This window comes from Bubalus bubalis, chromosome 9 (assembly GCF_019923935.1).
Source record: "Bubalus bubalis isolate 160015118507 breed Murrah chromosome 9, NDDB_SH_1, whole genome shotgun sequence".
Lineage (NCBI taxonomy): Eukaryota > Metazoa > Chordata > Mammalia > Artiodactyla > Bovidae > Bubalus > Bubalus bubalis.
In genome coordinates this window covers 66,601,184-66,612,877 of record NC_059165.1, presented here as the reverse complement: position 1 = coordinate 66,612,877, position 11,694 = coordinate 66,601,184, and the positions used below count along the sequence as shown (strand labels likewise).

The 11,694-nt window shown below is 39.7% G+C and overlaps 2 protein-coding genes across 5 annotated transcripts in view; one reads left to right on the top strand and one right to left on the bottom strand.

The window, feature by feature from the left end:
- The first annotated feature begins 2,432 nt into the window (after nt 1-2,432).
- Nucleotides 2,433-3,400, top strand: LEAP2 (liver enriched antimicrobial peptide 2). Its single transcript, XM_006050557.3, has 3 exons — nt 2,433-2,535; nt 2,759-2,898; nt 3,220-3,400. The coding sequence occupies exons 1-3, from the start codon at nt 2,479-2,481 to the stop codon at nt 3,254-3,256; spliced, it is 234 nt and encodes a 77-aa protein (XP_006050619.1). The 5' UTR covers nt 2,433-2,478; the 3' UTR covers nt 3,257-3,400.
- A 1,149-nt stretch (nt 3,401-4,549) lies between these two features.
- AFF4 (AF4/FMR2 family member 4) overlaps nt 4,550-11,694 on the bottom strand; it is an 85,588-nt gene continuing 78,443 nt past the window's right edge. For all 4 annotated transcript variants that reach the window (XM_025292704.3, XM_025292705.3, XM_025292706.2 and 1 more), the window contains one exon: nt 4,550-10,397. In XM_025292704.3, the coding sequence (XP_025148489.1) occupies nt 10,270-10,397 (128 nt within the window). In that variant the 3' untranslated portion in view covers nt 4,550-10,269. The remainder of the gene's footprint in view (nt 10,398-11,694) is intronic.

Below are 11,694 nucleotides of genomic sequence, written 5' to 3'. Positions count from 1 at the left end.
CTGTAAGCTATCAACCGTGCGTGTCTTTCTTCTTGTAAATTAATCATTTGAAACCCCACATGTCAGTGCCTGAGAGGCCTCACAGAGGTGCTCCCATCCATCTCATTGACACAAGAGACTAAAGCCCAAAGAGGGGCAGGGCTGGCTTCTGGTCAGCTAACCTACGTAGGTCTCTGGCTTCTGCTTTCCAGCCAAGCATTTCTTCTTATGGCTGCTTAGACCTTTCTGCTGGAGAAAGGAACATGTACTCTTATGTTGATTCATTCAGCAAAATACTTGATTGTACAGAGCCCCTGCACTTTTAAAATGTTTATGTTTTAATTTCAGGAATAGGCCTTCACAGCTACTCAAGGGATGTGGGATGGCCATGCCCACATCTGGACAATTCTGTCACTTCAGCTGAATGCTGTCTGGATGCCACTTTGCTTTTAAAAGTTTGACTTTAAATAAAACAACTACTGGGTTAGTGTAGACACATATTGAAATACTCTCCCCACAGTGATTCCTCCATGGGCAGTAACTAATGGATCTTTTTTGGGAGGAGGGATGGCATACAAGATAGAGGCTTGGGCCACGAAGGCTTCTGCAGTGTTGTCACACCCATGATGATGGATAGCCAGTCCTTTATTCCCCCTACAAAGAGGGGCCCTAAAGCCCCAGGCCTTTCCCTTGGCTGTGGTATTGGCTTTGTAAGTTAACAGGCTACTTTGATTTTGCCTGAAGTACAGGATGGCAGAAATGGAGGACTGGGAGAAAGCATCCATCTTGGGAATAAGCCCTTTCCACATCCCACTTGGCACATCACTGTAGGCTTGTTAAGGGGAGGTTGGCCCTCAGCCCACAGACCCAACTGGCTCTAGGCTATCACGTTGTTCAGGCTTTTGCTTACTTCATCAGATTTCTGTTCTTACCCAATATTCACTAGGTCACCTCACAGCCTCTTCTCCATCCCACAGAAGTTCCTAGTTAAGCCCCTACTTGAGGTCATTCTGTATCGAAGCACAGAAGTAAAGGGAAGGAACAGCTAATTAGTCTCAAACTTTCAGGATTGGTTGGGCGAGTTTGGCATAGGTCTGCTTCTCCATGTTCCTTAAGTGCAAGCAATGGCGTCTGTCTCCAGGCCTGGCCTGGTCCTGAAAGGACTGGTAACAGGCAGATGGATGATCTGTGGTCCTACCCTACCCATTATGCAGGTCCTGAGGTCTACCACACTCCCCTTTACTTCCTTGGCAAGAGGATTGGTGACTGTCCTGTAGTACCTTCAGCTGTGCCACATCTCCACCACTTTTTCTTGGGGAACAGGCACACCTGCCATATCCAACCTGTGAAGATGAAAAGGGCTTAGGGAAGAGGTATCAGCCAAATGTTCAGGGAGAGACAAGGCAGAAAATAAAAATCTTGTTGCCTTTCTTGGCTTTTTCCTCCAGATCAAAGGAAGATCTGAAGTCCTATATATCTCCTTTTTCACAGAATTCAAATTCATACCTTTCTCTACAAACTTATTAAAATATCTGTCACTTAACGAGTACCCATAATTACTCATGGTTTAGGGATTGCAGTGGTTCCTACTTAAGGTGACAGATGTTTTGGGCTTTGGAGAGTTCTCAGCCCTATGCCGGCTTCCCTGAAGTTGATGGATGTGCTCTGTAAAAGGTTCAGTCATGTACTGGCAGGAAAGCTAGTAATTCAAGGTTTGCAATATCTGTCACCACTGTCAAGCTTTCACTGACTTAGGAGGCCCTGCTATTTCCTCAAATTTTAAAGAAGGAAACAAAGTCAACCAATACTTATTTGCCCATAATTGAAACATATCAGTCCTGATTGCCCTTCCCCTGGGAGATAGCAGGTAGGTCGGACTTTGAATTTTCTGCTGCTGGGTTTCCATTTTCTAGACAAATGATGTGGAACAAATAATTAGAGAGACAGTTAATCTATACAAACAAGGATCTGGGGCACTGTAGGCAAGTCTGGCTGAAGCATCCTCCCACATACATCTTCCACAGAAGGGAGATAAGGGCCATATCCAATTGCCTGTAACAAAAGACATCAGTGCTTCTTTCCTAAATAAGCTGAAAGGACTCAGCACTGTTTCTAAAGAACTCATTAGGAGAATTCTATTTTGATTAGTGATTTCACTGAGCTATTTTGGAATGAAAATGTGGCTAGGTGCCTGGTCTCCCTCAATGGCTTCACGTGGCTTTTCAAAGGGGAGGAGGTAGTGCTGACTTTTGGTAAAATGGGTGAAAAAGTCTGAGCCAGCAACACAATCAAAGTCCAGATGAGGGATCAGTAAATACGTGCCTGAGAGGCAGGCCTTGAACACATTCCTCTCTGGTAGACATTAACTTATTAAACTGACCTTGACTGCAAACATAAACTTTGCCCCCATCTTACCTGGCAACCAAAAAAGAGGTGGGTCTGTCTATAAAAAGAAGTGGGTACTGTGCCCAGCCCTTCAGGCTCCTGGATCCTATCAAGATGTGGCATCTCAAACTCTTTGCAGTCCTCATGATCTGCCTGTTGCTGTTAGCCCAGGTAAGGGCAGGATATGTATGTGGGTGTGTGGGGGATGGCAGGGGTGGAGGGGGAACTGTAGGCAGAACTTGAGAGCCAGACTCAGTCCTGAGGAATGGACCCCTCTGCTCTGAGTCTACAGCATCTGGGGGTGAGGGTGGGTGGGGTGATGATCATTATTCTAAGATAAATAGTAAGGTTTCAACTCTTCTACACCTGAGGTGGCTATGTCTTCGCCCTACAGGTAGATGGCTCTCCAATACCAGAACTGAGTTCAGCAAAGAGAAGGCCGAGGAGAATGACCCCATTTTGGAGAGCGGTTTCCCTCAGGCCCATTGGAGCCTCCTGTCGGGATGATTCTGAATGTATCACGAGGCTATGCAGGTACTCCACAAACCTGTGAGCAGGGCTGGCTGGACCCAAGAGGCCTGGGAAGCTGGACAGAGGAGAGATCAGCACATACATACCTAATAACGAAACTGGGGTGGAGGACTGCCTGGGCTAGCGATAGGGGCTCCATGGAGGACAGTCCCTCAAGAGTTAAGAGCCAAGAACAGCTCCAAACAGGTACCCTGATAGAGTGATACCTTTCCTTTTTTTGCTCTACCCTGAGACTGGATATCAAGCACAGGAAGGAAATGCGGCAGAGGTGGCTCTGGGGACTGCTAGACCTTTGTCTTAAAAATCACCTTTCTTTTCCCTCAGAAAAAGACGCTGCTCCCTAAGTGTGGCCCAGGAATGATGTACACACCAGGGGAAAAAGAGGACAGCACTTACCTACAACAATGCTCCGTTCTATGGAATATTGATTAACTGCATTTGGCTGGAGACACTTAAGTAAAGCAATCTTGTTTTTAAATGTTTGAAGACAGATATACGCTTTAAATTGGTCTCCGTTTCTTCTTAGAATGTTGATATGTAGATAAGCATAACTAAACTTGTTAACTTAAAGAGTTTATTTTTCTATGGTTACTATTAAATGTCTCAAACTGCAATTTTGGCAGCCTGGAATTCACACTTTTGAGGGGAAGGATTCATTTTGTATACTACAGAAAACCCAGCATTGCCTAATGATAATGTGTTAACTTCTTAATCTGGAAACTGCAGTGAGAGTTAACATTTCTTCAGGTAATAAAAACACAATGGCAGGTTAAAGGCAAAAGTTTAGTAATAGCTAGTGATTAACCTGGAGAAGGCAATGGCACCCCACTCCAGTACTCTTTCCTGGAAAACCCCATGGACGGAGGAGCCTGGAAGGCTGCAGTCCATAGGGTCGCTGAGGGTCGGACGCAACTGAGCTGCTTCAGTTTCACTTTCATGCACTGGAGAAGGAAATGGCAACCCACTCCAGTGTTCTTGCCTGGAGAATCCCAGGGATGGGAGAGCCTGGTGGGCTGCCGTCTATGGGGTCGCACAGAGTCGGACACGACTGAAGTGACTTAGCAGCAGCAGTGATTAACCTCAGCAAGTTCATAAACCATGGCCCTGGATCTTAACCCTTCATTGCATGTAAAGAACGTATCAGTGAGGTGCAAAGACAGGCAATGTTGGTTTGTCTATGAACACAGAGAACCAGAAGAAAAACCTAGTTAAATGAAACAAAGCCCAAGCCACCAAGAATAACAAAAAGGATGTGTATGAGATTTCTCTTGGAGCAGGGAGAATTATGATCTATGCAGAGGGACCCATGGCCAGCCAGTTCAGAATTTTATTTTTTGTTTGCTGTCCTGTGAGTTTATTTTTAAAATAAACTGTAGTCTGTTTTTACATCATTGTGTGTGTTAGTTGCTCAGCCATGTCTGACTCTTTGTGACCCCATGGACTGTAGCCCACCACGCTCCTTTGTCCATGGGATTCTCCAGGCAAGAGTACTGGAGTGGGTTGCCATTTCCTTCTCCACAGAATTTCTGTAATCAGAAATTAAGACCTGGACTGGTGGGACCAGACTTTAAAAGAAGATTAGCACTGGACCCTAATATACAAACCAGAAAGTACACAGAAAGGGCAAAGTAAAAGTTAAAAAGTATAGACAGAACAGTGTTTATAAACTTTAATACAGAAAATCTATTTGATATTTATTAAACTTAGTTTCTCCAGCTATGGTTTGGCATTATACAAAGCATCTTAATGACACAGTAGAGTTAAAAAGATCTTTACAAATTGAAATGTGATACCCTTGTCTCCAAATATTTTAATTGCCATAAATTTGTTTAAAAATACACATTAAACGCATGTTTGACACTCTAAACTTTCTATAATCTCAATACCACAAAATACATATAATATACTATACAGATGTGGAAAAATCTAGTTAGTATATAATACTTTGCTCACCATTAACAGCTTTATTACGTGAAATGCACATACTGACTTAGAAATCCTAGCTTTTGAGCCCCAAAGTACCTCTGAAATTTTAATGTATTGCAACAAATAAAAATCACAGTATATAATTGAAATTTTGGTTGAAAATGTCAGATGCCTAAATATTTTGGATAAAAGAAATGTAAAACAAAGATTTGGATCATGTATAAAACAAAGGCATCCTATCAGACACTAACAGTACCTTTCTGCAGAATCAACAAGGCTTTTATCAGTGGCATTACCTCCCCTCCAAAACCCTCCCCAAGTATCAAACCATTATTCACCAAATAATTTTAATTAAAAAAAAAAAAAAAGGATTTTCAATAAATATATAAGTATTTATGTCCTCCATATACAAAATTTCTTAAAACCATTCAAAACGGAGGCTGGATAGAAATTTTCATAACTGTGCTTACCAACCCCACATCTGGTCCTCAAAGGTGACACCTTTTTAGGCACTGCCACCTGGGCCAGCTTTGTTGGTGAGCCCTGCCCATTCCCACCCCACCTCGACCCCAGTACTGTTGAATGCTCATGTCAATGATCTGCCAGGTGTGTGCATGAAGTTGTAAAATGGGGACACTTCTTGAACAGCAACAATAAACTCAACAGCATGGATAATTATGGCATTGATCTGAAAGGCAGCATTTCCAAATAGATGTTTTCCAGAGAGGAACATAGCAGGTAGAAAATTCCAGTGGTAAAAAGCTATAAAGAAACCCCATGTGGGAGCAGTAAGAGGTCAAAACAGAGTATTACTAGAATTTCTGGGTGGGAGCTTTTCCCCCATGCTCTAAATTAGAGCACCTTTTGGCTGTTTCTTTTTAAGAATGGGAATTTATGCTTAGCTGAGGAATGGTGGGCAAGGAGAGGTCAAAGCTGACATTCCCCAAAGTCAACTTCATTACTTCATTACATTCCCCAAAGTCAACGATTACTTGGGTTGCTATTTTCCGTTGCTTAAAGATTGGTTTAGACTTAACTCTAATGCCTTATTCTGTGACCAAATGCCATCAAAAAGAAAAAAAGAAGATATTCTTTCCATTCGCTTTTCGGGAGACTGTAAGTTCTTTTTAATTAACCATATGGTTTGAGTGAACAGAATCTGCAATTGGTTTACCAACTATTAATAACTTACTTCCTATCAGTTGTCGGCTTAGTTATAGGGTCTAGGGGTCTAAAATGAATTTTTCTATTAGTGAATATGTGAAAGAAATGCTCACAAACATGAACAATTTGGCCTCTTGTCACTATATATTCTAAGTCATTCAATGCTTATCTCTTCTATTTATATTACTGAATAGCAACCTTAGATGTGCAATATTATTATTGGAAAAAATTCTGCCTCTCCAACACATAGATACATGAAATTGAAATGAAATCTGTGTTCCACATAATTAGGGAATATGAGTTATAGGAATCTAGATGGATTTGAAATGTTTTGCTTTGCAATCTACTTAGGATTAAAAAACAATCTTCACAATCTGCCTAAAACATCCTTCCCAGTAGATGTTCCTGGGATCCAGAGGCAAACTTCTATAATTCAAAGTACATAATGAGGCCCTTTTGTTCAATTAGCAACTGGAAAATTAAAATCCTTCCCACCCTGTATGAGCCCTATAATACTACGGAAGGGCTCAAATATATTTTAAAAGTTAATTTACTACAAATCATAGTAATTAAGCTTTAACAATCTAAAAGGAATACACATTGCACCCTTGAACATTAATATTCAAGGTGTCAACAAGAAAGTGTCTTAGATCAATAAATAATGTGGAAATAGTTGCACTAAGCTAAAATACTAAACACACACATTTCTGACAAACTAATTTCATGTTTTCATACATACATACATATATATAAAGTGTGTATGTGTATATAATTTTAAAATCCAAAGTTGCATACCCTCACACTTAGAAGAGTGCACAGCGTACCTCTCCTCTACACAACTAGGCATCACTGACTGGAGCAACTACAGACTACTCTGAAACTCCACAGAGTGCTGCTGGCCTCCAGAGCCAGAACGTTCATTTACAACAGGTGTGTTTTGCAGGCTCTTGCTTCACAACACAAGCTTATTCAATAAGGTAATTTCTCAAAGTCATTGTCATTAAATACAAAAATGATGCTGTCTGATCTAGCTGATTAGACCTTTCTTTAATGAAAAGAAACAAACAACGATTAAAAAACAACAAACAACAGCAAACCCAATATAAAGCCACAAGTGTGTCGTTCAAAGTGCAACCCAGACACCTGTGCATCCATCAGTGCAAGAGCCCCCCAGAGCACAGGCATGTGTGGGCATGTGCACACATTACTCTAGACAGCTTTTACATTGGAGAATTAAACTGGTGATGGTCAACCTTCTCTACTCTGCAGCAACTACAGCTGTGAATTTATCTGAAGTATTCATTGCTTATAAAATCAGTTAACTACTTGCCCAGAAAAAGGTGGCACTGAGGCAAGAAATGGGCTAAATGCTTCCCAGTCAGGCTGGGCCTAGGCTGGACTGTGGAAACTTGAATCACCTGGAGGGGAGTGTTCCCCACAGCCCAGCCTAGGTTGGGCAATATTATATACCATGTGACAACTTCCTCCACTGTAATCTGTTCGCTGGTTGCCAGTGGTGTGGCTGCTGCCTCCTGGCATACAAGTGTGGTCTTAAGAGCAGTCAACAGAACAATTTTTAAAATAGTTGCTATTTTTATAATTAACTATATTAAATACAAGTCTTAGGCTAAGTAAGTTTTAGCTACTTGTCAAAATCAGTTTTAAGTATTTAGAGAACACTGAAGACACCTATTAAGGAAGGAGGAATGGTCGCCTGTAAAGGAGTCCAAAGTATGTGCTGAAACAGATGCAGACAGACAGAACTTCTGAGGAGATGGACACAGAGAAGAGGGAGGGGTGTTTCCACAGACTTTTACACTGAAAATTCAACTGTTTAGAAAAGGAGTTTGATCCATCGCCCATTACCACCTAGTGGGAAAAACCCTCCACAATTAAAAGCTTGAAAAACTTATTTCCCAAGAATTAACACAGTTTTAGAGACAGAATATTTTAGCACAGCACCATAAAACATGCAGGAAATTCTGCTTTAACAAATTATCAGTGTGACCTGGGAAATAAATGTTCCTGCTATCTTTCAGGACTCACAAGAGACTAGAACACACTGGAACTCAGAAGTGCCCCACTGGCTGCTGTTGCTGAAAGCCTAAAAGCTTTAAGGATACTTTTTCCATTTCGAAGATATCACAGAAAATTAAGGAATCAGAGTCAGAGAAATTAGAGAAGAACAGGGCAAACATTTACTTTGATTAACTGTGGCAAGTTTCTTACTGAATAACCACCATGGATCATAGAGAAGCTGTCTTCTTAAGGAAAACTGTTTCTAAAACACACTAAGATAAAATTACCAAGATATCAGAGGCAATTTTCTCCAAGGGAAAACTGTTAAATTCAACATAAATTAAGGATCTGAATCTTCAGTGATATGCAAAAAAAAAACAACTTGAGGTACAAAACCATTAAGAAGCTCAAGATGAGGCCACAGGACAAGAAAAGTTAACTAGCTTCATAAGTGTAGATTCAGACACAGAGGGGCCACTACACCACTGGGCTTAGAGATTTTCTATCCCTTCTTTCTCATTTCAAACCTTAGCGATCATCTATAAATAACAGGGCAATCCTTTTTTCTGATTGAATGGATTCATTTTTGGAATTGGGAGGACAAACTATTTTTTGAAGCAGCATTACCCAATAGGTTAGACTAAGTCATGTACCAAAGCATTAGCTTTTCTGAAAGAATTAATCTTTATGTGACCCTAAAGGACAACTGAAAAGGAAAGAGAATTTAACATTATTACTACAGAAGACCAACCATATGGGTGATCTGCTCCTAGTGTAAAACTTCATCTGTAAACAATCCATAGAGTCTTCATTTAAAGGTAAGATTTAAGGCACACCAGACATGATAGGGGCACTAAAACAAAAGACAGTAGGTATATTTCTCACCTTTAACTCCTATCTGCACCTTATAAGGGAAAGGTACTTTGATATACAACTCTTAACAGAGCTGGCTTATTAAGCTCTACTCCTGCTCCCCTCCCCTTCCCAAGAGAGCTCACATTGAAACAAGTTAGGTACTTTTCTAGTGCGAATTTTCTGATCCCATCAGAAACATATATCATTGATGAAGGCTTTCAAAATACAAAGGTAGTAAACATAAGATAGGTTTAAAAGGTGAAATTCATCATCTCTATATCAGGCATTAGAACCCTAAGTTGTATAGCAAAAAGCACACACACCAAAACTCCAGGCCACTTTACATCAGTCACTGCATGCTCCTACTGGAGCATCACAGTCTAGTGTGGGAAAATAATTTTTTAATTAAAATTCTGAAGAGAGATTTTACCCTACAAACATCATCAATGAAAGAGATATAGGCAGCAACCCTCAGGAGTTGGATCATCCTTTGTTCAACAGTAACTTACTCTGTTTTAGTTAAGTGTCAAATTATTAGTAGTAACAACAACCACCAAACATATGGTTTAATAAAATCCATAAGGTTCAAGATTGTCCTTTTATGAAACCCTTCACACGATATGCTTCTCCTAGAAAGTCTGCCTGCCCTCTTTTGTAATGCATTAAATGCAAGTTACAGTCACCTTGTGATTGCTATAGTGTTATTAACACATGTTCACAGTTCTTGAAATAATGCATACCAAATCAGAAACATTTCACTTTACATTCACATAGACTGCCATCTTCTCATATCTAAGTGATTTTCCATGTGTAGAAGAATATCCTTAATATTGTACTAAGTATAAATTCTGCAATAATAAAATTGTACTTAAGATCTGAAGTAATATCAGGTAGTAGGTGTAGAAAGAACATGTCCCTATTCTAGATAAACCAACTCTTACTCTTAGAAGAGTTACCACAAAAAGACATTACTTTTAGGTAACAAAGCTCCCAAAGTATATAAATAAAGTCTACATAACATTTACATAAAATATTCAACAGAGTAAATTTATAGGCAGAAATAACTAAGTTTTAAACTAGCCCCAATCTGGGAACTTAAAAAAATTAAAATAAATAGAATTTCAACAAATTAGTTATGAACTGCAACTGAAATTTCAATCTTATTATAGATCATTGAAACTAACTATCAACATGCTGCAGATTTAAAAGTATTTAAATAATTTTTCATATTGGGAATATTGAAGGGTCAAATGACATGACTTTGGGTTATTAAAAAAAAATGCAGGAACCAGGGAAGAGAAAACCATTCCTCATTCTTAGTGTCAACTAGGTGGTGTGTTATGGCAGTTTTCCTTCGTGACATGACACAGTGTTGTGGAGAAAATCAGAGGCAATGAGATTGTGTTCAGTTCAGGATATCAACTTGGCATCCTGGCGAAGCCAGTGCAGTCCCTGCCGGGTGTAACGAACTAGGTCTGTCATGATGCTTGCATTAAAGATGAGAGGGCCCATTACTTTATCCAGTTCAGCAAAGAATTCTAGAAAACCAAAAACACTCATTAAATGATGCACACTCTTTTCAATCAGTGCTTTAAAGTTTTTAGTCTAGACCGTAAAAAACTATTCATATAAATTATAGTAAAAAACATTTCCTCCTGCACTAAAATGGTAACTGTTCATGCTTTAGAACAAATCATCCCATAGTCAATCAAGTTATATTTTCCTTAAGTCACAAAACATTTTATAAAGACTATATGGTCAGGAATTAAGAGTTACACATATAAACAAAATGTCACCGATGGAAATTGCTACTACAAAGTAAACATGATTAAAATGGAGACCTAATTATACAAGGTATTGACACTATACTATTACTCAAAACATTCTCTGTGAACAGTTTTTGTATAAGAAGCAAGTGGTATGAAAATGCAGGATGTTGTTATCTGCAAGTTTCCCCCATAAGAGCCCCTGTGAAGTTAGATACTTACAATAGCCTGTGTCCAATCTTTTTGCTGTCATCATGTCATGCAACTTTAATGAACTGAATCTCATGTTTTAAACAGTAGTTTAAAAACGTAAGAGATAGAAATGACATGATTCTTTCTATGTGAACAAAATCAGACTGATGTGTATGTAAGGCAGGGGGTAGAGAGGAGGAAAGAATGACAGTATCCTAACATTTGATCCCAACACCATTCTGGGAGAAAACAGAGGGATGTAGGACTCAGTGAGGACAGTTTTTATATGCACAATGATAATAAAGACCTTAGTATACATATATAAGATAAGAAGTAATCAAACAGTTGAGGAGAAAAGGATTTCCTTTCTAGTACTCCAGCTAATAAATTCCTGATAAATTTTCTATTTCCAAATGGAATAACACATGTAGGTGATAATCATTAATGGATGCTAAAAGCCTAAGTTAAATAGTTTAACATTTTAAAGTTTACATCAAACTGAATCAGGAAAACACCAGATGAATGGTCAAATACTACTAAGACTAAAAAAGGAATAACCATTATATAACTCATAGTATCGGAGAAGGCAACGGCACCCCACTCCAGTACTCTTGCCTGGAAAATCCCATGGATGGAGGAGCCTGGTAGGCTGCAGTCCATGGGGTCGCTGAGAGTTGGACATGACTCAGTGACTTCACTTTCACTTTTCACTTTCATGCACTGGAGAAGGAAATGGCAACCCACTCCAGTGTTCTTGCCTGGAGAATCCCAGGGACAGCAGCCTGGTGGGCTGCCGTCTATGGGGTCGCACAGTCAGAAACGACTGAAGCGACTTAGCAGCAGCAACTCATAGTATGATTTAATAGGAAATATAGAG

What these genes read in the sequence shown, in the direction of transcription:
- LEAP2 (XM_006050557.3), top strand. Translation starts at nt 2,479, where the DNA reads ATGTGGCATCTCAAACTCTTTGCAGTCCTCATGATCTGCCTGTTGCTG. An exon ending in GCCTGTTGCTGTTAGCCCAG is followed by an intron (nt 2,536 to 2,758) that starts GTAAGGGCAGGA and finishes TTCGCCCTACAG; the next exon opens with GTAGATGGCTCTCCAATACC. An exon ending in TGTATCACGAGGCTATGCAG is followed by an intron (nt 2,899 to 3,219) that starts GTACTCCACAAA and finishes CTTTTCCCTCAG; the next exon opens with AAAAAGACGCTGCTCCCTAA.